The sequence below is a fragment of the Mixophyes fleayi genome, chromosome 3 (genome assembly GCF_038048845.1).
Source record: "Mixophyes fleayi isolate aMixFle1 chromosome 3, aMixFle1.hap1, whole genome shotgun sequence".
Lineage (NCBI taxonomy): Eukaryota > Metazoa > Chordata > Amphibia > Anura > Limnodynastidae > Mixophyes > Mixophyes fleayi.
In genome coordinates, this window is record NC_134404.1 from 188,866,217 (window position 1) to 188,891,875 (window position 25,659).

At 41.5% G+C, this 25,659-nt stretch overlaps 1 protein-coding gene across 2 annotated transcripts in view; it reads right to left on the reverse strand.

Moving 5' to 3' along the window:
* METTL24 (methyltransferase like 24) overlaps positions 1-25,659 on the reverse strand; it is a 77,732-nt gene that overhangs the window by 11,743 nt on the left and 40,330 nt on the right. The window contains exon 5 of one of the 2 annotated variants that reach the window (XM_075202914.1): positions 16,580-16,708. In XM_075202914.1, coding sequence (XP_075059015.1) covers positions 16,580-16,708 — 129 coding nt within the window. Of the gene's footprint in view, positions 1-14,344; positions 16,709-25,659 lie in introns of those variants that run through there. The other variant, XM_075202913.1, reaches the window with a different exon arrangement.

Genomic DNA, 25,659 nt, shown 5'->3' on the forward strand with positions numbered 1-25,659 from the left:
TGTCCAGGTGCAGGTATGTAACAAGGTAGCGTGGAGTGGTCTGCGGCTGGCAAGTTGTACCACGATATGGAGAGAAGGCTTGTCCAGGTGCAGGTATGTTCCACAGCAAACAGAGAGCACAAGTAGAAACCGGAAACACCTCGGAGTCACAAGGGAATGAGAACCAAGAACATGCAACAGTAATAGAGTAACAGGTGCCTTAAGTAATGAGAGGTGATTGATTGACCAATGAGACTATGAGCAAGGTTTTAACAGTCCGTGGTTTCTGCACATGCACAATCCTTGGTCAAGATGGCGGACGGCCGCGGCGCAGAACAGGCGCCGGAAAGAGAGAGAGAGACCTATGTCCCAAACCAGAGGCACTAACCGTCCGGTGAGTGACAGTACCCCCCCTTTTAAAGGTGGGCACAGAACACTTGGAACCGGGTTTGCCCGGATATTTGGTATAAAACTTTTTTAGAAGTGCTGGAGCATTAAGGTCATCCGCACGGATCCAAGAGCGCTCTTCCGGACCAAAGCCTTTCCAATGCACCTAAAAACGAAGAACTCCTCTAGAAATTTTAGAATCAAGTATATGAGTAATCTCAAACTCCTCCTCTTGTTAAACTTGAACTGGGCGAGTTGCTGAAGAAGGAACAGAAAATCGGTGGATGATAACAGGCTTGAGTAATGAAACGTGGAAAGAGTTGGAGATACGAAGGTTCTTAGGCAATAACAGCTTAAAACAAACAGGATTTATCACCTGAATGATTTTATAAGGACCAATAAAACGTGGAGCAAACTTCATGGAAGGAACCTTCAGGCGAATATTCTTGGTAGAAAGCCATACACGATCTCCAATTTTGAGTGCTGGAATTGCTCGCCTCTTTTTATCAGCAAAGAATTTATATCTCGAAGATGCCTTCTTCAGAGAGGATTTAACCTGAGCCCAAATGGATTTAAACTTTTGACATAATATATTAACAGCAGGAACTTGGGTGGGAGGGAGGGAAGGAAATTCTGAGAGACGGATGGTGACCGTATACCAAAAAGAATGGTGTTTTAGAAGATGATTCATGATACATGTTATTATGGGCAAATTCAGCCCATGGAAGCAAGTCTACCCAATTGTCCTGATTGGCTGAAGAAAAAATTCTAATGAAAGTCTCTAGGTCTTGGTTAACTCTCTCGGTCTGTCCATTCGATTGAGGATGGTATGAAGATGATAATGACAATCGAATACCCAAGGTCTTGCAAAGGGCTCGCCAAAATCTGGAGACAAACTGTACTCCTCTATCCGAAACAATTTCAGACAGACATCCATGAATTCTAAATATTTCTTTGATAAAATGATCAGCCAATGTAGAGGAAGAAGGTTACCCTATCAAAGGGACGAAATGAGCTATCTTAGAGAATCTATCAACTACCACCCAAATGGTATTAAATTTTTTGCTGAGAGGAAGATCAGTAACAAAATCCATACTTATATGGGTCCATGGTTTGGAAGGAATAGGTAGTGGTTGAAGTAATCCCGCCGGTGTTCTACGGGAAGACTTAAATTGGGAACAAACATCACAAGCTGCCACAAACTCCTTGACATCTTTCCTAATAGATGGCCACCAGTAACTCCGAGAGAGAATCTCTAATGTTTTTCGTACTCCAGAATGCCCAGCAAAACAAGAGGAATGATACCATGACAGAATCTTCTTTCGAAGAAGTGGTGGCACAAAGGTTTTTCCAAATGGTAGAACATTGGTGGAAGAAGCAGCTAAACTCACACATTTAGGATCAAGTATAGGACGATCAAAACAATCTTCAATATCGGAGGAAGGAGCAACCGCCCGAGACAATGCATCCGCTTTTTTATTCTTGGAAGCAGGTTTGAAGGTTATAATTAAATCAAAGCGAGAGAAAAAAAGTGACCATCTTGCTTGTCGGGGGTTCATACATTGAGCTGACTGCAGATAGAGAAGATTTTTGTGGTCAGTAAATATAGTCAAGGGGTGACGAGCACCCTCCAGCAGGAAGCTCCATTCCTCCAAAGCCACTTTAATGGCCAATAGCTCCTTATCCCCGAAAGTATAATTCTTCTCAGCAGGTAATAGACTTCGAGAATAAAAAGCACAAGGATGGAATTTCTTTTGTACCGATCTCTGAGATAGAATGGCCCCTAGTCCAATATTAGAGGCATCCACCACCAGGAAGAATGGAAGAGTCACATCAGGTTGTCGAAGAATAGGAGCAGTTGAGAACGCCTTCTTGAGGAACTGAAATGCTTGAAGAGCCTCAGGAGGCCATTGCTTGGTATTAGCACCCTTACGGGTAAGAGCCACTATAGAAGAGACAATGGAAGAAAATCCTTGAATGAAACGTCAATAATAGTTAGCAAATCCTAAAAAGCGTTGAATAGCTTTGAGTGTAGTTGGCTGGGGCCAATGTAAAACTGCATTCACTTTCTCTGGATCCATTTTTAGGCCTACTCCAGACACAATATATCCTAAGAAAGGAATCTGGGATAATTCAAAGGAACATTTCTCCAACTTACAAAATAATAAGTCTAGAAAGAACCTCTGCCACGTGCTGTCGATGAGATGAAATATCTTGAGAAAATATCAATATGTCATCTAGGTAGACAATGACACAAACATATAACAAGTCCCGGAAAATCTCATTCACAAATCCCTGGAAGACAGCTGGGGCATTACACAACCCAAATGGCATGACAAGATATTCATAGTGTCCATCCCTGGTGTTAAAAGCTGTCTTCCATTCATCTCCAGCCTTAATCCGAATTAAGTTGTAAGCACCACGAAGATCCAGCTTGGTGAATATCCGAGCTCCCTTGATGCGGTCAAAAAGTTCAGCAATTAATGGAATAGGGTAACGATTTTTGATGGTTATGGCATTGAGACCTCGATAATCTATACAAGGCCTTAATGAACCGTCCTTCTTCTTAATGAAAAAGAAACCCGCTCCAGCGGGGGAAATGGGCGGCCGAATAAACCCACGATGGAGATTTTCCTTGACATAGTCTGACATCGCTTGAGTCTCTGGTAACGGGAGAGGATAAACACGACCCCTTGGAGGATTCTTACCAGGTTGTAAGTCTATTGGACAATCCCAAGCCCGATGAGGCGGAAGACGTTCTGACTGGGCTTTATCAAATACATCAGCAAATGAAGCATACTGTGGAGGAAGACCAGGCAAACAAGGTGCTATAGAGGATTTATTTATTTTCACGGGAACAACTTGAGTCAGACATCTATGATGACAAGCTAGACCCCAGGAAATAACTTGCGGAATGTTCCAATCAATTTGTGGAGAATGGAGTTGAAGCCACGGAAGGCCAAGTACAATAGGACTAGTGGTAACAGGGAGGATCAAAAAAAAAAATTGCTCTTGGTGTTAGACCCCGATTTGAAGGGTTAAAGGAATAGTACGTTGAGTAATAATTCCATTGATAATTCGTGAACCATCTATGGCCGTGACGGCAATAGCTGTTTTTAAAGGAATCACTGGTAAGCACCACTGACACACTAGGGAACTTGAAATAAAACTTCCAGCGGCTCCAGAGTCCAGAAGTGCTTGAGTGGTAAAAGACGTAGTGGAAGTAGAAACAGTGACAGCAAATGAACAAGTTTTAGAATCCATATGACATGGAGAGGATTCCAGGGACCCCAACCTTACCTCTCCAGAACAGGTTAGGGCCTCGCGTTTCCCGACTTTTTAGGACAAGAGTTCAGCATATGATTAGGATCAGCACAATAGATACAGAGTTTATTGTTTAACCGTCGTTCCCTCTCCTCTGGAGTCAATCTAGAACGTCCCACCTCCATGGGTTCTTTTGGTGGAGAGGAATGACGAAATCGGGATGCCAAGCGGACAGTTATTTTAGATGAAGACTCCCTTTCAGAATTTCTTTCTCGGAATCTCATGTCCACTCGGTTACACACAGATATCAGAGCATCCAAAGAAGAAGGTAACTCTTCTGAGGCCAATACGTCTTTAATCTTGTCAGCAAGACCCTGCCAGAAGGCAGCTATCAACGCCTCATTGTTCCATTGGAGTTCAGAGGCAAGTGTGCGGAATTGGATTACATACTGTGCTACTGAACGAGATCCTTGGCTTAATCGAAGAATGCTAGAGGCAGCAGAAATAACACGACCAGGTTCATCAAAAATTCTTCGGAAAGTAGAAATAAACATGGCCCTATCCTCCAATAGAGGGTCATCTCTTTCCCACAGAGGGGAGGCCCATGCCAGAGCCTGTCCAGAAAACAAAGAAATTATATAGGCCACTTTAGAGCGATGAGTAGGGAAATTTTGAGGTTGGAGCTCGAAATGAATGGAGCACTGATTGAGAAAGCCCCTACAAGCTGTCGGGCCTCCATCAAATTTTGAAGGAGTAGGCAGGTGTAGAGCAGAAGCAGTAGATGCCTGGGATGGCACTGGGAGCGAAGAGGACACTGGAGGATTAACAGTAGAAGATACATTTTGCACAGGGTCTCCCTGAGAGACTAGAGACTGGAAACATTGAAGTAATTGTTGCTGACGAACATCTTGTTGTTCAATCCGAGTAACCAGGTGCTGCAACATGTCCTTAGCTGTTGGCTCCGATCCTGGGTCTGTCATGGCCTGTTCTTACTGTCACGGGCACTAGGAGTTTTACGCAGAATTCACCAGGTGGAATTTCACTTTACCAGAGGCGCGGAGTCTAACACAGTGGCTGGTCTTCTCCAGGAACTCCCGCAAGGGAGTATGGTTTTAGCGGCTGCCATTGTGCAGGTCGCGGCCCTCTGGGAAGTGTGGTAAATATACGGAACTATACAACTGAATAGGAAAGGGAATGTCAATGATATAAATGCAGAGTCTCTAAACAATGGAATCAGTGGTAACACGGTAGACTGATGAGCAGTAATAAAAGGAGGAAAGAGTTCCAAAGTGCATTAGCACACAGGTAGCATACGGCAGACCAATATATGACAACTGGATAAAGTCTATGGAAGGACCAATCAATAGTTCAGCAGGAGAGTCAGCGACTCGCAGCTATACTTCAGAGGCACTATAGGCTTTAGTCCTAATAACAGGTACCATGCAAAATAGTAGGGTAAGCTGCTCCTGACATATGTTCCCGCTGGTAAATGTAAAGATTTGTGCAGATGCAGGTATAATACTAGATAGCGTGGAGCAGTCTGTGACGGGTAAGTCTCATCACTGATGTGGAGAGAAGACTTGTGCAGGTGCAGGTATATTACCAGGTAGCGTAGAGTGGTCTGCGGCTAGCAAGTTGTACCACTGATATGGAGAGAAGACTTGTCCAGGTGCAGGTATGTTACTAGGTAACGTGGAGTGGTCTGCGGCTGGCAAGTTGTACCACTGATATGGAGAGACGACTTGTCCAGGTGCAGGTAGTTTACCAGGTAGCGTAGAGTGGTCTGTGACTAGCAAGTTGTACCACTGATATGGAGAGACGACTTGTCCAGGTGTAGGTATGTTACCAGGTAGCATAGAGTGGTCCGCGACTAGCAAGTTGTACCACTAATATGGAAAGACGACTTGTCCAGGTGCAGGTATGTTACCAGGTAGCGTAGAGTGGTCTGCGACTAACAAGTTGTCCCACTGATATGGAGAGACGACTTGTCCAGGTGCAGGTATGTAACAAGGTAGCGTGGAGTGGTCTGCGGCTGGCAAGTTATACCATGATATGGAGAGAAGGCTTGTCCAAGTGCAGATATGTAACAAGGTAGCGTTGAGTGGTCTGCGGCTGGCAAGTTGTACCATGATATGGAGAGAAGGCTTGTCCAGGTGCAGGTATGTTCCACAGCAAACAGAGAGCACGAGTAGAAACCGGAAACACCTCAGAGTCACAAGGGAATGAGAACCAAGAACAGGCAACGGTAATAGAGTAACAGGTGCCTTAAGTAATGAGGTGATTGATTGACCAATGAGACTATGAGCAAGGTTTTAATAGTCCGTGGTTTCTGCACATGCGCAATCCTTGGTCAAGATGGCGGGCGGCCGTGTCGCAGAACAGACACCGACAAGAGAGAGAGAGACCCATGTCCCAAACCAGAGGCACTAACCGTCCGGTGAGTGACACTCTACTTATCTCCTGTTTATCCTTGTCCCTCTGTTGACATATGATTGGAGAGTTTACAAGCTGTGTTACACTGATTCAGCAAGCTTTAGAGGAGTAGAAACTGCATCTTTATATTGTGACATTTATGTTGATTCTTTGCACATTAGTATCTGATACATTGGTCACTCTGTCTAGCATTTGAATTTAGCTCTGGACTTACTACGCATATTGTTGGATACCAACCCAGAGACTTATTTTACTTCCTTATGCCCATTACTCTGTACCCACCTTGTTCAGTATAATCTGTTAAGATCACCATTGCGCCCTCCTTCTGTTGTACCTATTGTAACAAAAGGAGGCATTTAGTTGGCAATATGCAGAGAAAGCAGGGAAGTAGAGTAAAAACATTGGCACAGTTATGTACCTAGGTGGAGATTAAACCAGGTAAAAACATATGTGTAGTTTAAAATTGGTTTACTTACATGATTTAAAAGCTACTTCCTCTCAGCAAACAGACAGGGTGGGTCTGATAGTCTAAACAGAGCCAGGGATGGGCGTTTCCTTTTCCTTTTAAAGAGAAGGTGGGTGTGTCACCTGTCCATCAAGCTAGGCCTGTGGGAGGAGTGTCAGGTATAAAACCCTGCTTGTTTCATTGTTCAGAGAGATCAACGCTGGGCTAGCTGGCTGACCTGGACAGAGAGCTGGACTATGTATAGTAAGCGTTGAGGGTCTCCATAATTGCTGTGCAAGTATACGGTGTCAAAACATTATTACCATCCTGACAATAAAGAACCATAAAAAGGAAGAAGTTGTACGCGTGTGCTTCTGCAGTAGCGGGCTCTTGCCACAAGTGGTGTCAGGAGTGGGATGCTCCGGGAAGCAAGTTTCCGCTACCCAACCCGCGCAGACGTCAACATGGAGGAAGTACTGAGAACCCTCGTGAATGTGGCCGCTGCGCAGCAACAGCAGCAAGCTCAGATGCTACAAGTCGCCGAGGCACAGGTGGAAAACACAAGGCTCTTAAGAGAAGATTTAAGCCAGGTGAGGCATGACAGAAATGAACCACCTTGTCCTGTTCTCCAGAAAATGTCACCAGCTGATGACGTAGAAGCATATCTGGTGTCTTTCGAGAGACTTGCAAAAAGGGCAAAATGGCCTCCTAAAGATTGGGCTGAGAGACTGGCGCCATATCTGACTGGTGAAGCTCAGCGAGCTTATATGGATCTAGATGAGGAACGGACCTCTGATTATCTGTGTCTAAAGTCTGAGAAATTGGCTCGCATTGGAGTTTCCGGACCAGGCAGAGCCCAGCGCTAGCGCTATGATAAAGAAAAACCGGTCAGAGCGCAAGTGGCTGAGCTTTCTAAAATTTTAAGAAAAGTGGCTGCAGCCTGAGGAGAATTCGCCTTCTCGGATTATTGAAGTTCTGGCGATAGATCACTGCATCCGGGGGCTGAACCGCGATTTGCAAAGGTGGGTTCTGCAATCAGACCCACAAACTTATGAAGAGCTTGCCACCGTGGTAGAAAGGTTTTGTGCGCTACAGCAAATGACTAAAGAACCTGCATTTGTGCCAAAGCCGCTGCCACGCCAAAAGCCAGGTTTGACTATACTTGCTACAGGGCCCAATGGCAAAACTGCTATGGACAGAGGGTCAGGTGCAAAGCTGTCTAATCTGAAGTGTTTTGAATGTGGTGAGCCACTTTAAGGCAGAGTGTCCTAAACTACAGGAACCCATGGACTGTTCTGTAGCACATATTGGACCTGCATTTCCAAGCTGTTTTACCATGAGTCCCACATTAGGAAGTCCTTGTTTGTTCCGGGTAACTGTGCTAATCAACCAAAACCTTGTTCTGGCCTTGGTTGACTCGGGGAGTGAACTCTCATTGGTTTCCAGCTCTGCTTTACCCGAAACCATAACTTCTCGGTTGCCCAAAGTGAAAGTTCTTTGCATGCATGGCACAACAGAGGAGTATGAGAGAACAATACTACCAGTCACACTCAAAGACAAAACTGTTATGGTGGTAGCTGCCATAGCACCTAAACTCCCATATCCACTCATTTTGGGGCGAGACTTCCCACTGTTTAATGATCTCCTCGGTGAGCGGATCCGGCCGGACATGCCGGCAACTGATGCAACGGTCGGAAGCCCGGTCTTAAAGGAACCGCTTAAAATCCACAACATCTGGACATCGATCTTTGGGAACCGCCAAACCGGAATGCCATCCTGGGAGTCACAGCAGGAGTTCCATAAAAGCATCCAACTGTGGGGAAACATGGACAGTCCAAACTAGCATTGGTCGGTGATGTCGCAGATGAGCCCACCCCACCTGTCAGTGAGGATACGGACTGGTCCGCAATACCAATTTTGTTTCCTTTGCAGTACTTTGCTCGAGACCAACTTAATGATGCCACTTTGGAACATGCCTTTAAAAGTGTGACTGAGGTAAATGGGGTAGCAAAAGCCGCCCAGCCTGCAGAAGGTATACCATATTTTATTGTTAAAAATAATTTCCTGTATAGAGTTGCTAATGTACAGGGGGAAAAAGTAGAACAATTAATGGTTCCTCAGGTCCATGTAACCCTAGTGTTAAAAGCAGCACATACACATGTCTGTGGGGGACACCTAGGGGAGGATAAAACACGGAAACGAGTTCTGCTTAGGTTTTACTGGCCCGGTGTACACATGGCAGTGAAAAAGTATTGCCGGTCCTGTCCCATTTGTCAGAGAACCTGTCCCAAACCCATGTACAGGGCACCTCTCATTCCAATACCAATAGTACAAGTTCCCTTTGAACGGATAGCTATGGACCTTGTGGGGCCCCTGGAAAAATCCGCACGTGGACACCAATATATACTAGTGGTGCTTGACTATGCAACCAGGTATCCAGAGGCAATTCCCCTACGAAACATAAAGTCCAGCACCATAGCTAAAGAACTTGTATTGATGTTTACACGCTTGGGCTACTGTTTTGTCAATTTCACGACAAGGGTAGGGTGTCATACACAGACTGCCATCAAACTGCCTTTGTCCATTTCTATTTATATTCTACAGTCTATAACGGCTGAATTTTTTCTATTTCACTACAAGTGGGGGGGGGGGGGGGTCTGATACAGACTGCCACCATACTGCCTTTGTCCATTTCTTTTTAGATTGTTCAGTCTATGCAGGCTGCTTTTTTTCTATTTAACTGCAAGTGGAGGCGGGAGGGGGGGTCATAGACAGCCACCAAACTACCTTTGTCCATTACGTTTTATATTGTTCAGTATATGCAGTTTTCCTGCAAAAGTTCAGGCACCTCGTAACAATACTCTGTTAGAGGCCCATGTTCCTTCCACTATCTAACTATCTGTGGTTTCAGGCTTATCTCCATTTCCTACCTCACGTCGTGACACTTAATGTGCTCACAGGTCGGACTTGAGAATTTGCAGTAAAAAGCAGCAATAATCAAATAACTGAGAACTCGCCTGTTTTAGTAAATATGCAACAAAGCTAGTATTCCATAGACAGGAAGTAGCTGGTGTACGGCAGAGGGAGCCAAACATATAGGACTCAATATTGTCGGTTCAACTTAGAAGCCAAAGGCACAATCTTCAGAGCCAGAGATCATGCACATCTGATGAGAGTTATAGGGATTACCCTCAAATGTTTGGTGCGGCTACATCTATCCAGGCCTTTTCTTACTGTGGCAAAGAAAAGGCCCAGGACTGGGGGTCAGATTGTAGGAGAGAAATGATGATCCCAACTCTTTGATGCTCTGACCCGGAGGAACGGGGTCTCAACCGGAAATAGAGCTTGCAGCTTTCCCTGAAATTCCGGAACAGAGATCTATTTCCAGAGAAGCGATCCGGCAAATTCATCTTAGGTTCACAGGAGGAACTTGGAGTGGGTTGAGAAGTTTTTGCGGCTTCTTCTTGAACAGACAGACGCTCAGCCAATCCCTGAATCATCTGATACAAGGACTCAACATGGGCTGCTAAGGCTTGTGCCGGAGACGGTGTGGATCCGCTTCCATCCATCGCAACCTCGTCTCAGTGTGTGGTTATAATGTTAGGAACCCCTCCAGCCGGCACAACACAACCCAGAATCTACTCTGCCAATCAGGTGTTCACTGGAGCCCCTGATGGTGGGGACAGACTGGGCCGCAGACTGACAGAGGTTCGTGAAGTGTGTACCGGCTGGGGAGAACCCAGGCAAGCGGAGTGAGGTCCACGCAGAGGTCAAGGGCCGGCAGCAGACAACAGTATCGGTAAGCAAGTTGAGGTCAAGGGTCACAGGCGGATAACAGAAATGGTAAACAGGCCAGAGATCAGGGTCACAGGAAACACAAGCGAAGTCCAATTCAAAGCCAAGGGTCATACACGGGAAATCAGTAGCGGTATCAAAATACAGGAACAGGAACAAGCAGGTCAGCAGACTGGAGCACAGAAGCTATAACCGGCAATGAGGCAGCAGACCTCATTGCCTTAAATATCCAGATGGACCAATCAGAGCCTGCCCCCAGATAGAACACACTTGCAGGCTAATTGCCTGCTACACTATGCGCCAATCAGGGCTTAGCCCTGGCATCCACACTTGCAGGCTAATGCCTGCTAATTCAGCCACAGGCTGAATCTGATTGTTTGCCCCATATGCGCGTGCGCACCCGGCTGCCTGGCCGCCGCGCTGCAGAGGCGTCCGACCGCTGCCTTGGCCTTGCCTTGTCATGGTGACTGCTTTTGGTCTCATGCAGACTTGTATTCTTTGTATTCCTTGTATTTTGTTGCTTAAAATCATTACAGGCTTACATAAAGTAAATAAAGTACATGTTCACATTCACAGTCATGGAAAATTTTATTTTTAGATGAAATTCTGATAGAATAGTACTTAACGGACATAATTAAAGCTGCATTCCCACATAGATATTTTTTCTTACAATTCTTTATTTTGAGTGGTCAGTCAAAATTATACACAAAATGTAACAGTATAAGTGTGAAAAGAACAGGGAAGAATGCAAGTATTACAAAAAAATTGCCATGGAGAGTCCTAGGCAAACACATTCTCAATGTACATAGCGGATGAGTGAGGCATCATGGCGAACAATAGTAAACGACCAATTATTAGGAATGTACAAGCAGTGGTGGTATAGTGGACTACAGCGGCAGAAGGAGGTATGGTGGACAGGGGGGGGGGTGGGAACAGGAGGGGGGGACCATAAGGTAGGGTGGCATGGTAACTGACTGGGCAAACAGCATATACGTATCCTAGGGGAATGTGGTGAATTACAGTAAAGGAGGTAGCATTTGCTGCACATGGGTTGTATAGTAGGTTGGGACAGGAACTTATGCTCTGCAAATAACTAGGGGACCCAGACTTGGTTAAATACATGGCCTCTGACATGGAGGTAACAGGTGATTTGTTCCATGGCTGCATCGTGCCAAATCTGCTTTTTAAGGGCGTGATATGTTGGGAGGGAATGTTTTTCCAGATGATTGAAAAATGAAGCCCATTGGAGTCATTTTCCAGAATGTCTTGCTAACCTCCATTTACCATTTGCAAAATAGCTAGTATAGCCAGGGCTGTTAAGATGAATTCAGGGCCCGTGTACAACAAATTCATAGGGCCCCCCTCATAGTCGAGTAAGCCCCCTATGTATGTGGTCATACATTTGGGGACATGGCAATGCGCTGTTGGGGCGTGGCTAGCACATCAAAATCACTAGGTTCTGAATTCACCAGAGCGTCACATATGTCCCAGCACTCCTGACTTTTAAGACATCTAGCACCACAGTGTAGTATACAAAGAATGCAGTGTGTACACAAAGAGTTCAGTCTTTGCCTGCACCTCACATTGGACACAACACTCACCAAAAATTGCCATTGTCCCTACTAGAATCACAACATTTCACACACTCTGCTGCTCTCTCCTACCTGTTCTTCTCACTTTCACCACCTGTGACTGCTGCTTTCTTTAGTTGCGGCTTGTCCGGATCCTGGAATGTTGAAGGACCTATTTGAAAAAAAAAATGGCTACATTTAGAAAATTACAGCCAACCCCGGCGTTAAATCAATAGCACCCACAATTAATAATTAAGCCTTCCTCCAGCCCCAACATTAAAATAATAGTATTCACATTTAATAAATAAACCTATTCCCTTCCTGCAAACAGCAATACCTATTTCCCGCAACCATCACTGCCATTAAATAACTCATAGTCACATTTAATAAATAGACCTCATTCTCCCTAAACTCACCCCCATATTCAATAGCCCCCAAACCACCCCATCTTAAATTAATAGTCCCCACTATTAAATTGCCCCACCATCACCCTACAAACAAAATATCGCCCATTAATTAGTGCTTCTCTCACCTTTTTTTTTTTTTAAATTAGTTCTTCTCTCCCTATTTTTTAATTAGTGCTTCTCTCCCCTTTTTTTTAATTAGTGCTTCTCTCCCCTTTTTTTTTAATTAGTGCTTCTCTCCCCTTTTTATTTTAATTAGTGTTTCTCTCCCCTTTTTATTTTAATTAGTGTTACTCTCCCCTTTTTTTTTTAATTAGTGCTTCTCTCCCCTTTTTTTTTAATTAGTGCTTCTCTCCCCTTTTTATTTTAATTAGTGTTTCTCTCCCCTTTTTATTTTAATTAGTGTTTCTCTCCCCTTTTTTTTAGTGTTTCTCTCCCCTTTTTTTTAATTAGTGTTTCTCTCTCCTTTTTTTTAGTGTTTCTCTCTCTGTTTTTTTTTTTAATTAGTGCTTCTCTCCCCTTTTTTTTAATTAGTGTTTCTGTCCCCTTTTTATTTTAATAAGTGTTTCTCTCCCCTTTTTTTTTCAATTAGTGTTTCTCTCCCCCTTTTTTTTAATTAGTGTTTCTCTCCCCTTTTTTTTTTAATAAGTGTTTCTCTCCCCTTTTTTTTAATTAGTGTTTCTCTCCCCTTTTTATTTTAGTGTTTCTCTCCCCTTTTTTTTTTAATTAGCGTTTCTCTCCCCTTTTTTTTTAATTAGTGTTTCTCTCCCCTTTTTTTTAGTGTTTTTCTCCCTTTTTTTAGTGTTTCTCTCCCGTTTTTTTTAATTAGTGTTTCTCTTTCCTTTTTTTTTTAATTAGTGTTTCTCTCCCCTTTTTTTTTAATGTTTCTCTCCCCTTTTTTTAATTAGTGTTTCTCTCTCCTTTTTTTTTTTAATTAGTGCTTCTCTCCCCTTTTTTTTAATTAGTGTTTCTTTCCCCTTTTTATTTTAATTAGTGTTTCTCTCCCCTTTTTTAATTAGTGTTTCTCTCCCTTTTTTTTTTTTAATTAGTGCTTCTCTCCCCCCCCTTTTTTTTTTTTACTCTGCCTCTCTCCTGTTTTTTTTTTTACTCCCTCTTCTTTATAGCACTGTCCATTTCTGTTCCCTCCCCTTGCCTCTCCGCTTCTTTACTTATCTTATTTCTTTTATTCTCTTCTCTTCTTTCTGCTGACTTCTCTTCTTTCTTCTGGTCTTGTCTGGCGCTCCTCACTGACTGCCGGGCGTGACTTGATGACGTCACGCCCAGCAGTCAGTGTGAATGGAGAAAAGAGGTAGGAGGGACGCAGTGCCGATTACGTGAGTATGAATCTTTTTTTTTTTTTTTTTTCAGCTCCCCCCACCAATGATGGACCCCCCCTCCCCCCTCTGTGAAAAAAAAAATAAAAAATCACCAAATAGAAAAAAAAATAAATAAATTACAAATTAGCACGCGAGGGCCCGGCCCGGGTAAAATGTACCCGCCCCCCCCCCCCCCTCTCGGCAGCCCTGGGTATAGCTGCGATTGTAAAATAAAGAAGTAGAATTACTAAAACTTCTAAGAAGGAAATGTGGAGGCCACTAACAATCAATCAGATTCTAGCTATCCTTTATCTAGTGCAGTTTAGAAAATGATAGCTAGAATCTGATAGGCAACACCTCCACTTTTCCTTTTTAGTAACATTTGCAAATCTACACCAAAGTCGCTCAGTTGGAATGCATTTGGGTTTCAAATATCAAGCTCATTCCAGAGCAGTCTGTAATCTGAGTCAGAGCTCATCAGTCAGGAAGCTCCTTGGTGGTCATATGATGGCAGAAGGTGAAGGGGGAGGGGTGCTATTGTGCTATTAACATGCAAGCTAAGAAGAGAAGAGTTCCAAAGCCCCTCTGCTCATCATACCATATGTCATGTGACTGTGGTTGACATGGTAGAAAACTGGAAATCATTAATAGCAGTTTAAATAAAAGAAATAAGGGGAAAATATGCATATTCTTATTGGTAACCAGGGCGATTTATGATTTAACAAAAAAACAAAACACAGACACCATATATTCAGGGGATTGCAGCTTTACATTACATTGAGCAAAATATCATTCACAAACTAGCAATCAGTTTTAAATAAATACATTACTAAACAAATAGTTAACCAACACCATGACAACACAATCCAGCTGTGTTTAATGCATTACATATGTATAATGTCCTTTCTAAGCATACATAAGAGTTGGACACATACATCTGTGGAAATTGTATATTTCACATATTTCAAAAATCATGTAATCTTGTTTCATCAAAGGCTTATAGAACAGAACATCTAATTTTGTATCATTTTAATACAGCCTGTATCCGACTGCATCTGCAAAGTAAAATAAATCAGAAAAATACTGCATAAAATACCCTTCAGTAAACTTTGTAAGAATGGGACTGTTAAACAAGTTGGACCATTTGTAATCACATGATTTAAGGCTTGCGAAGGTTGAGAGCCCTATAATCATTACATGTTCTACTTTGGACATTCTGGTAGGGGTGGAATTTAAAGAGACACTATCATGAAAATGGGTTTGTTTCTATGCTTTCAAGGTCCTGTAACAAATGTTATGAGTTTGCCAAGATTTGGAATCACTGTGTGCAGATCCATTGATAATCTACGAGCCATACACAGTAGCTTAGTGTCATGTAGGCCACACACCGGGCAAGCTGCTGGATTATTGGAAGAGATGCACTCAAGCAGATCAGCTGGATAACACCACAAGTCCAATTGGAAGATGAGCACATATTATCAGGAATCACTCTCGGTTCGAGGCACACACTACAAGAACATGTTTGGGAATTGGGATAACCAACACCCCTCAGTTCCTATATAAACACCCTTCAATCAGAGGCAGCACATACCTTCAAGCAATCCAGCAATTGGGTCAAACATACCGACTGTCCCACCTATATCAGGACATTTAGTTTAATTTGGCAGATTACAGACAACAATATCAGCTACTTAGTGACATCATAGCTAACTTGTTTTGGAATGCAATCAAAAAAGTGATTGAGATGGAGTGCGAAAAACGACAGCAATAACAGCTGCAGCTTCATTATACAAGAACATTGATTCCATCAATAAAACAATGCAACTATAGACTTTTGTTCACAATTTTAGATCTATAAAATAAAGTCAACTATATCCTCCTTAAGGCAGTGCTGCCTTGCTAAGGCTATGGGTTCAAATCCGAAACGAGCATACTCTGTGTGGCTATGTTATGTTTGGCATCTGATGAAATTGGAGTTTGTGCATTAGAGAATTTAGGCTGTAAGCTCCACTGAGCCAGGGATGGATGTGAATGATTAAGAAGCATTCTCAGTAAAGCAATACACAAGTTTTTAGTGCTATATAAATAATAGATTATAATAATAAATATACCCTATTGACAATTTTAACGCTTATGTCCCTTTAAGAGAAGCAATAACTACTACTTTAGTAAGTTGTGCAGAATTGCTATTGAATTGTGATATTCATTTAATTACTAAAATCACATTGTTATGATAATCCCTCCTCTTCAATATGTTGAGTAGTGCTTTGTTATAGTCGGCATGGCTGTCTATAAAGAGATTATGTTGCTCAATAGAAGCTTTTAAAGTGCACTCATCTATATACACTCTGTAGGCTGCAATGTAGTGAACTGAACAAATACTCCTGAGAATACAATCTAATAGTTTACTGCATTCAAAGTAACAACACAACTGCCTTCAATGTGTGTAGCCAATAAAAGTGACATCAGTAAGCGATAAACTCAAAAAAACATTTCCAGAAAGTTTAAATGAGGCACTCGACAATAATTGAGTACCATTATTCTGACTTGCAGGGACAGTTATCAGACATATGATTTAATAAAGGAATAAAAGTAATACTTCTCTGAAAAATAAGCTGTAGAGCATTCATAAAACTATTCCCCAAATATGTGTAATATGCAATGTACTGGTTTGACGTTATTTAAATATTCGATTCTTTTCTCTTTCATCAATCACAACATTGAGAAATAATGCAGTGCAGGACTTGTTCTTATCGTATGATGGTCTTTCTTTGGTGCAATTTCATAGACATCTTTGTGTCATGTCCACCTGGTGTTTACCCAGCTAAGTATGTAGCAACTGCTTGCGTTGAAGACTTCCTTTTTGAGGAACATTTGTGGCTTGGATAAATCCTTGTACGTGTAAAAAAGTTTAAAGTCCTTGTGTTCAAGTTCTTTGAACAAACTGTACCAGTATCGAACAACACTGCTGTCATTTCCACTGACCTCAAAACCAGGCCAGTGGAGGTGGATCTCCACAATAAGCTGTCCAATCTGCTCGACAATACCCTCTAGAATCAGATTTTCCAAGATCTTCCACTCTGCACTTTCCATGTCTGCTTTGAGGACATCAATCTGAAAGTAAACAAAACACAATTAATGTCAAGCAGCATATTTGTTAACTGCCTTGTGTGTTTTACAAACTGAGCATATACTAAAAAATAAAATTATACATATGAAAGCATAACCCAATCTTAGTAAATAGGATGTGTTCTTCAGTAATGGGTGAAAACCATAATTGCCGGAATGCCAGACATAGGAGATAAATATAACTTATAAACACTACAAACAGTGCAGAGAACACATCTGTGTAACAGAACAGAATGCACTATACAGGGACAGAAAACACATCAAGTTTCACTGAAGACACCAAGCAACAAGGGGGCACTACAGAGAGCCGACGCATTCAAGCATCCGGCGTTCCGGCAGTTCCAGCTTTTACCTAATCGCCTTTGGTGACTCTGACTATTAATACCCAAGTACATTGAAACTATACTAGCTACTTTCTTTCATTTATAAAAAACTATTCTATCTACAACTATGTCCTTCTAGTTGGATAAATAGGCCTTGTCTGCAGGAGAAATAGGAGACCTTCTGCGTGGACTAATGTGTCGTCAGATCTTTTGTTACTGTAACATCGCTCGGTCCTAACTATCAATGTGAGCTGGAAAGATTATTATGGCTGGCATTCATTATCTGAATTTCAAGCAACATATGGTGTTTATTCTTCGCATCCTCTGCAGATTTATCTTGTACAAATTTTGGCTGCCTGAATTCATCTACATTAAATGTCGGGAAATTGTGCAATTCGTACTGAAATCCAATAAAACCAGAACTGTTAATTCTGCAAAACGTTTTCTTTTTTATTGTACTGTATAAACTTTAATCCTAAAGTACAAATACTCTCAACAAATATCAATTTAATTTGGGTTTACATGTACATAAAAACAAGCGTTTTATTTTCTAAAAAACAATGTATGAAAAAATCCTGAAATTAAATGGAAGAGCAGTCTAAAAATCATTGAACATACTCTCTGGTCTTTACAAAAAGATATATCCATCACTTTGTAAAAGTGTATATGAGCTTAAATAATTAATTCTCAGCTAATAAGACAGTCACAACCTAAAAGCAGAAAAGAAATTTGGCAGACTAGGCGACATTATTCCAATTTTCAACTGTCAAGTTTTTGTGAGCCTGTGCCTACTGTAGCCTCAATTTACTGTTCTTAGCTGACAGGAGTGGAACCTGGTGTGGTCTTCTGCTGCTGTAGCTCATCCACTTCCAAGGCTGTGCATTCAGAGATGCTCTTCTGCATACCACTGTTGTAATGCATGGCTATTAGAGTTACTGTCACCTTAGAGTTACTGTCACCTTCCTGTCAGCTTGAACCATTCAGGTCGTTCTCCTCTTACCTCTCTCGTTAACAAGGCATTTTCCACCCACATAACTGCCGCTCCCTGGAGGCTTTTTGTTTTGCACACCATTTTCTTTAACCTATAGAGACAGTTGACCAGAACTGGAACTAGCGAGCTGTGGCCACCGGTGCAGGTAGGCGGGGAAGAGGAAACCAGGGCCCCCAACCCTCTGCTACTGCAATGCAGTGGGTCCCATTGTCTCCATGGGCCCTGGTGAACTGCACATGCTGCACCACTGGTAGTTCCGCCACTGCTGTTGACCATTTCTTCACCATTCTGGTTTTTGGTTAGAACAATAACTGAATCTCTTGACCATGTCTGCATGGTTTTATGCAGTAAGATACTACTACATATTTATATATCGAGCATATATATACACAATGGGCAAAGTGTAAATTCATAGGTGGCGACATAGTAATTTAGAAGTGGCGGTATTGAAAATGTAAGCAAATGGAATTTTATAGTTTTACAATGAAGACAGTAGGAGAGGTGGCGGTACACAAACCTACTTAGACCACTGTACTATATATACATATATATATATATACATACATATGGGCAGCACAGTGGCCTAGTGGTTAGCACTTGTGCTTCGCAGCACTGGGGTCATGAGTTCAATTCCCAACCATGGCCTTATCTGTGTGGAGTTTGTATGTTCTTCCTGTGTTTGCGTGGGTTTCCTCCGGGTGCTCCGGTTTCCTCCCACACTCCAAAAAACATACTGGTAGGTTAATTGGTTGCTATCAAAAATTGACCCTAGTCTCTACCTCTCTGTCTGTATGTATATGTCTATGTGTGTGTCTATATTAGGGAATTTAGACTGTAAGCTCCAATGGGGCAGGGACTGATGTGAATGAGTTCTCTGTACAGCGCTGCGGAATTAGTGGCGCTATATAAATAAATGATGATGATGATGATGATACATATATATATATATATATATATATATATATATATATACACATACACACATGTAACCAGGCTGGCTTATATTAAGCAGCCAAGTGCTGAGGTTGCTATGGAAATGCAGGGTGAAGCGAGGTCTGCCATTCTGGAGAGTCTGTGAGTAGAAGAGAGAGAGGCAGGAGGAAGAAAGCTGACCGGAAGGGGTACTGAGAGTGTGATAGGGGTCACAGCAACAAGAGAAGAAGTGAGGTGTGTATAGAAAGCAGAGTCTGACAAAATGGCCGAGTATATAAAGGAAGAGAAGGATACCCATGTTATGCAAAGAGGAGCTGGGTGTAGATTTGCACAGAGAGGTCTTGTAGCTGGATCACTGCAGAAAATCCACTATCAAGTTGCCTAAGCAGCAACGCTAATTAGTTAACCTCACAAACTATTTATTATTGGCAGGATTGTAATTATTGTTGATTTATATTTTCACACTGTGTGTGGGTGCGTTGTGGGAGAATTTGGGACGACAGTGAATGTATGTGTGGCCGACATCTTGTCGTTTAGTTATTACTATACTGATGACATTGATTAATATCATACCCGCTGTCCCATTTATCCCGTTCATAATTTCCCAATATTAATTCCCATTTATTTCCCCCAAAATAAACACCCAGGGCTAGATTTACTAAGCTGCGGGTTTGTAAAAGTGGGGATGTTGCCTATAGCAACCAATCAGATTCTAGCTGTCATTTTGTAGAAGGTACTAAATAAATGAAAAGTAGAATCTGATTGGTTGCTATAGGCAACATCCCCACTTTTTCAAACCCGCAGCTTAGTAAATCTAGCCCCCAGTTGATCGTTTGCAACCACAGTGTGCCGTACATTATTACTTAGAGGGTTAGTGTGGTCCGGTACAAGCGGTTTCTAGAGTCAACCCCTGGTGGATTCAGTCATAGTCCACATCTCACCATACTGTGCAGAAGACTTGGGTAGAGGCGCTGAAGAGAGAACATTTTACCACCCCTTTTGGTGTGCTAGGGAAAGGGGTGCCACACACACACACACACACACACACACACGATCCTCCACACTCAACAAGGACACTATTATTGTTATTTAAGCTGTACTCTGTATTAAAGCTATATTCTTTATTAAAAACAGGGAATGCTAGTTTCACATATTGCAAAACATGTTATGGTAACCAACTCAAATCAGCTGTGTACCATAAGTCTTGACCCAAATAATAGAAGTGATAATATTTATAGCATAGCAAAGCATGATACATTATGTTCAGTGTAGGACTAGCCATAAGGGAAGGACTTTGTCAGACGAGTGCATTTGTAGTGAGTTGCCTCTTCCCTTTTTTGCAAAAAAGGTGCATTTTTGTAGCATTGTTTGGCATGCAGAGGTCTGGAACTGCCTTGGGATGTCTCTGGGCATCCCAGGGGTTATATATTTGACTGATAAGATTCCCTAAGATTCTCTAAATGTATATGTAGTTCAAAGTTGGTACTTTCATTGAATAGTTAGGTCCATCTAATTGCCACTGCAATGCAATGTCATAGTTACCTACTCTCCTGGAATGTGCAGGAGACTCACAAATAAGGGTGAGACCTCCTGGACTCCCAAGAGAGAGCAATTTTCCCAAAATAGCACTTACTTGCCTGCAGGGACGTGCCATGATGAAACAAATTGTGTATTTAAGCCACACCCATCTCCTGCCTGAATGACTAATCTGTTATGTAAGAGAATTTCTACTACATTTAAATGTTAGATTTATTCCCCTGTATATAGACTGGATTAAAAGAGTAGCATTGGCAGAGGAAAAGATGAAATACCAAATGCTATCTTTCATTAGTAAGATGACTAATTAAATAGCCTCAAGGAACTAGTTATATGCAACGAGAATAATGAGCCAATAACTAAAAATGTCTTTGTCTGTCTATGAATCACCTTCTGGTTTGCACAAGAGATTTATGCCTGTACCAGTCTCTGCAATGTTAGCAACTGTAAATAACGTCACAGGGCGTAATAACAAATGACTGAGCATGCAGCAAATGTTGCTGCTAGGGTTACATTTCAGCTTTACCACTCTATTACTTTGAACTGGACAGTAAAGGTGATGGTGGCCCCCAGGAGATCACTCACAGGCTGTCAGAGTACTAGCACTCTGATCACCTACTGCAAGGTTCAGGACTAGATGTTGTTGCTACTTTATAGTGGCCCAATGACATCTGCAGCTGCAAACTGTGAAAGCTGTGACTGCAAAGAGTCCATGCACCATGACAAATTGTTCGTCCAGACTGTAGAGATCAGGTTGTTCAGTTGTTGATCAACTGGTTCACATTGGAATCAAGCAATATGTAGAATAATGCAGCTGCCAGGATAGGCAGAAATGTAATGTAGTACCAATGGCATTGGATTATTTTTATATGTATTTAGCTTGTAATTAAACTAATGATAACTTCAAAATTTGTGTGAAATATTCCTAAATTTTACCATAATGGGATATTTCACATTGTATTTACTTTTACTGTGCCACATATATATGTGATTACTCTCTGACTGCAGCTAGGAGTACAACAGGAAATACTTGTCTACATTCGCAAGGACTCCTCCAAGAGATCAGGGGGAGGTGGTCGTGTTGGGGGTGGGGCCTGATGGGTCACGTCATTGATCACGCGTGATTCACGTCCTAAGCCCAGCCCCCACCACTTTACTATAGGTGGCAACTAGAAAACGGGAGGTTGTCTCGCTCTCCCGGGAGGACTCACAGAAATTTGGGAGTCTCCCGGACATTCCAGGAAACTTTATGTATGTATATATACACCCAGGTTCCCTGAAAAGCTTCTCATTATGAAAAGCATAGTTATTTGAAAATGTCATTTAGGAATATGATGTTAACTGTTGTATATTTTCAAATAATAATTATTGAGCACATGGACAACCGAGGCCAAAACAAGTAGATAGTGGTTGTCATAATTAGACTACTATATATAAAATAAGGATTTCACACGACAAACTCACAGGTCGTAGAATAAGATTTTAATTGTCAGCATCAAAGTATCTGAAAATAACAAACAAGTTGCCCCATGAAGGGTACTACCTCACTTCTTGGCCTCTCTCTAATCATTGGGAGGCTGCTTATCACTTTTCTATACTGGCTGTACACAAGAACACATTTTTCATATAGCTGGGGACCTCTAAGTCTGTGGTCTCTCTTTCTGTAGTATAGGAATTTACTGATTTCCTGTCTTGAGAAAAAAAACAATAAACAGACCACCTGTCTGTCTCCAACTTGTCTTGGCCTGCAGTTTCTTTAGCATGCCTCTAGCATGTCACACCACAGCCCCTCAATTCACTGACTCCAGTGGTGGGATTCAAATGAATTAACAACTGGTTCCCTTCCATATGAACGTTTTAAGTATACAGAAAGATATACTGAAAGGTAGTTTAATATTTCATGCATTTAATACTCAAAAAAGAACAATAAAAGAGGTACACAAAACTAGATTATGTTACAAGAAAGAGTACCAACAATGGAAGTTACATGGTAACACATACAGTGAATCACATTAGGAATTAAATTTAAATATTGGCAATAAAAGAGTACAAATTATTAAGACATTACACAGACAATAGCAAAGTAATAAACAACAAATAATATAAAAGCTGCATAAAAATAAATTATTTCTATCAATATAAAGAGGCAGTCAAACCCAGGTGTGCGTGTGTATAAAATATTTCTTATTTTATGCTGCTAATATCAAGATAATAATAGTAAAGAGTCATGTTATGCCACACAGTAATACCCCCATTTCAAACTATTCCACAGTAATGCCCCCAGTTCATATTATGCCACAGTAATGCCCCACTTCATCACACTGTGCCAATGCTGCTTTTGTCCCTCTTCACACTCTGCCATGCTGCCTTTGCTCCCCCTAGCTTCCATTCTTTCACTTACCTTTTCTATCTGCTCCTTTCTTCTCTTTTCTTCTCTTCTTGCTTGCTGACTCCCCTCTGCGCCGCTCTTCACTGAACGTTGGGCGTGATGGCGTCATGCCCGACATTCAGTGCGGTCGGAGCAAGGAGGAGGAGTGTCGACGCCGCGAACAAGTGAGTATGTTTTTTGTTTTTAAAGGACCCTGCTCCCCCCACCAACGAAGATGGTGGACTCAGTCTGTAGTCACCGGCTGAATCCCACCGCTGACTGACTCATGAGGTCTACACCGAGCCATCTCCAACCCATCTTCTAAAACTTCCTGCCTATTGCAGGACACAATGACCCTCAGATCTAATCTCCTAGGACAGACCTCTTGTCCAACTCCAACTAGTCCTCTCAGCTTTCCTGCCTATTGCATGACCCACAGCTAATTTCTGAACCCTACATTAAGCTGCAGAGAGGGAGCAATCATGTATAAGAACATATGTTACCTGCAATGTCCTGTGCCATCGCTATTTGTTATGCAAATAGAAGTCTATAAACTGCTTGGGATGTGGAGTCTGTCCTACATCATGTCACCCTTTTAGGCAACATCAATCATCATATGCAACTGACACACACCCACACACCACACACATATTATATATATATATATATATATATATATATATATATATATATATATATATATATATATATATATATATATATATATATGATGTATAACTCCAGTTTCTACTAATTTGGTGGGATTAAGGAAACACGGAATGATTTGAACCCGAACATACAGCCTTTTGATCACCGCAGTCGCCACTTAATGATAATGTCTGTGTTAAAAATTATTTAACTGGTTCTTTGCTATTATGAATATAGTTTGATTGCGGATTTTTCTGTGCTTACTTTTTTTCGGCATACAGCAACATATAGTTTGGTCATGGACTTCTCCATCCATATCTCTCTCAGCAGCTAGTAACAGATGATTGGATACAAAGCAATGCAGCATGATACCAAGGGGTATATTTACTAAACTGCAATAAAGTGTATATGTTGCCTATAGCAACCAATCAGATTCTAGCTGTCATTTTGTAGAATGTACTAAATAAATGACAGCTAGAGTCTGATGGGTTGCTATAGGCATCATCTCCACTTTTTCAAATCTGCAGTTTAGTAACTATACCCCTAAGTAACTTCTTACAAAGATATCTAGCTATATATTTTTGGTTTCGTTTCATTCTATAGCCTTCTTATGAACTTTCAAGTATCTGAAAAAAACAATCTAGACTGAAGTGATCCAACTATAATTGGGATTAGATCTAACCTATTATGTTCATTTTGTGTATCTACATTATAAGAATATTGATTGCTCTGTTTTAAAATGTGGTATTTTATTTTATTTATATGATTAATATGAACTATATTTTAATATGTGAACCTTTCTGTGAAATTCTGCTGTTAAGCATTTTTGAATTGACCCCAAAAGGTCAGTGAGTGGTATGAAAGGATTACTCCTCAATGGACATTTGTTAACATCTTTCTGATAAAGTAAATGAGAGGTTTATGAAACACCAAGGACCTGCTGCCAGAGAAGGGGATACTGGTCCTGATTCATCTACGAACACAAGTCCATTTGCAAGCCGTATCTTGCGTGAAATTGCTCTGTGCATGCGCCAGAACGGGACTTACACCAGTGAACTCAATTGCATGCAATTCATATTCACACACAAATGACTCTTCTAACTGCCTAGGCTTTGAAGGGTGGAACGAGAATGGGAGGGGGCAGACGCATGTAGGCGATGTACAGTAAGTGCACGCCGAGAGTAAGCGTACGTACATTTGGATGATTCAAGCTCAGTGCCCCTCTTAGGAACGTGTTTTTTAGCTGAATCATTTGCACCCAGGGCCATCTTAACAACATTATGGGCCCCCGGGTAAAGCAGTGCACCGGGGCCCCTATATATATATAGAGATATAGATGTATAGAGATACAGATATAGATATAGATATATAGAGATAGAGATAGATAGATAGATGTACTTGCTCAGTGACCCTTGAAGGGTTTTTTTTGCAGGTTTTTTCTTTTGCAGGATTATTTATTCTAATTAGGAGCCCTGCCTATGGGGCCCCCTTGCCCGTGGGGCCCCCGGGCACCTGCCCATTGTGCCCAATGGAAAAGATGGCCCTGTTTGCACCAGCTACAGGGCAGGAGTATATGCCAAGTGATCGTAACGACAGTCGTGTATGCATTCCAGCACGTGTTCGCAAGGAAGAGAAACTATAAAAATGTATTTTATTTACAGTATGCATCATTTTTTTAAAAAACACACATATATATATATATATATATATATATATATATATATATATATATATTTATTTTAAAACCTATATTTTGATTAATGATTCTAGCACTAAGAGTTTTAAATTAATTTTATTAAATCCTTTTTTTTGCATGTTTTCTGATTGTACTTTATATATGTGTGTTCTGTCTGTCTGAATACGGCAAGTAACTTGTAGCTAGAGAGTACTTATATCCATATACAAGTGGAAACATTTCTTGAGATCCGCTTGTATTTGAATACAGGTGTATGGCCGCACTTATACTTGCATTTACATTGCATACGAAGATGAATAAGGCCTACTATCTCTATTCAGATATCTGGGGACGTCAAATAGATTTTATAGCTTTAAATTACGCTTGTTATGTAAGTGCAACTGGTCTTGAATTTTACATTGTATATTGGATTTTACACTATTGCGTGTATTCGGTGTTTTA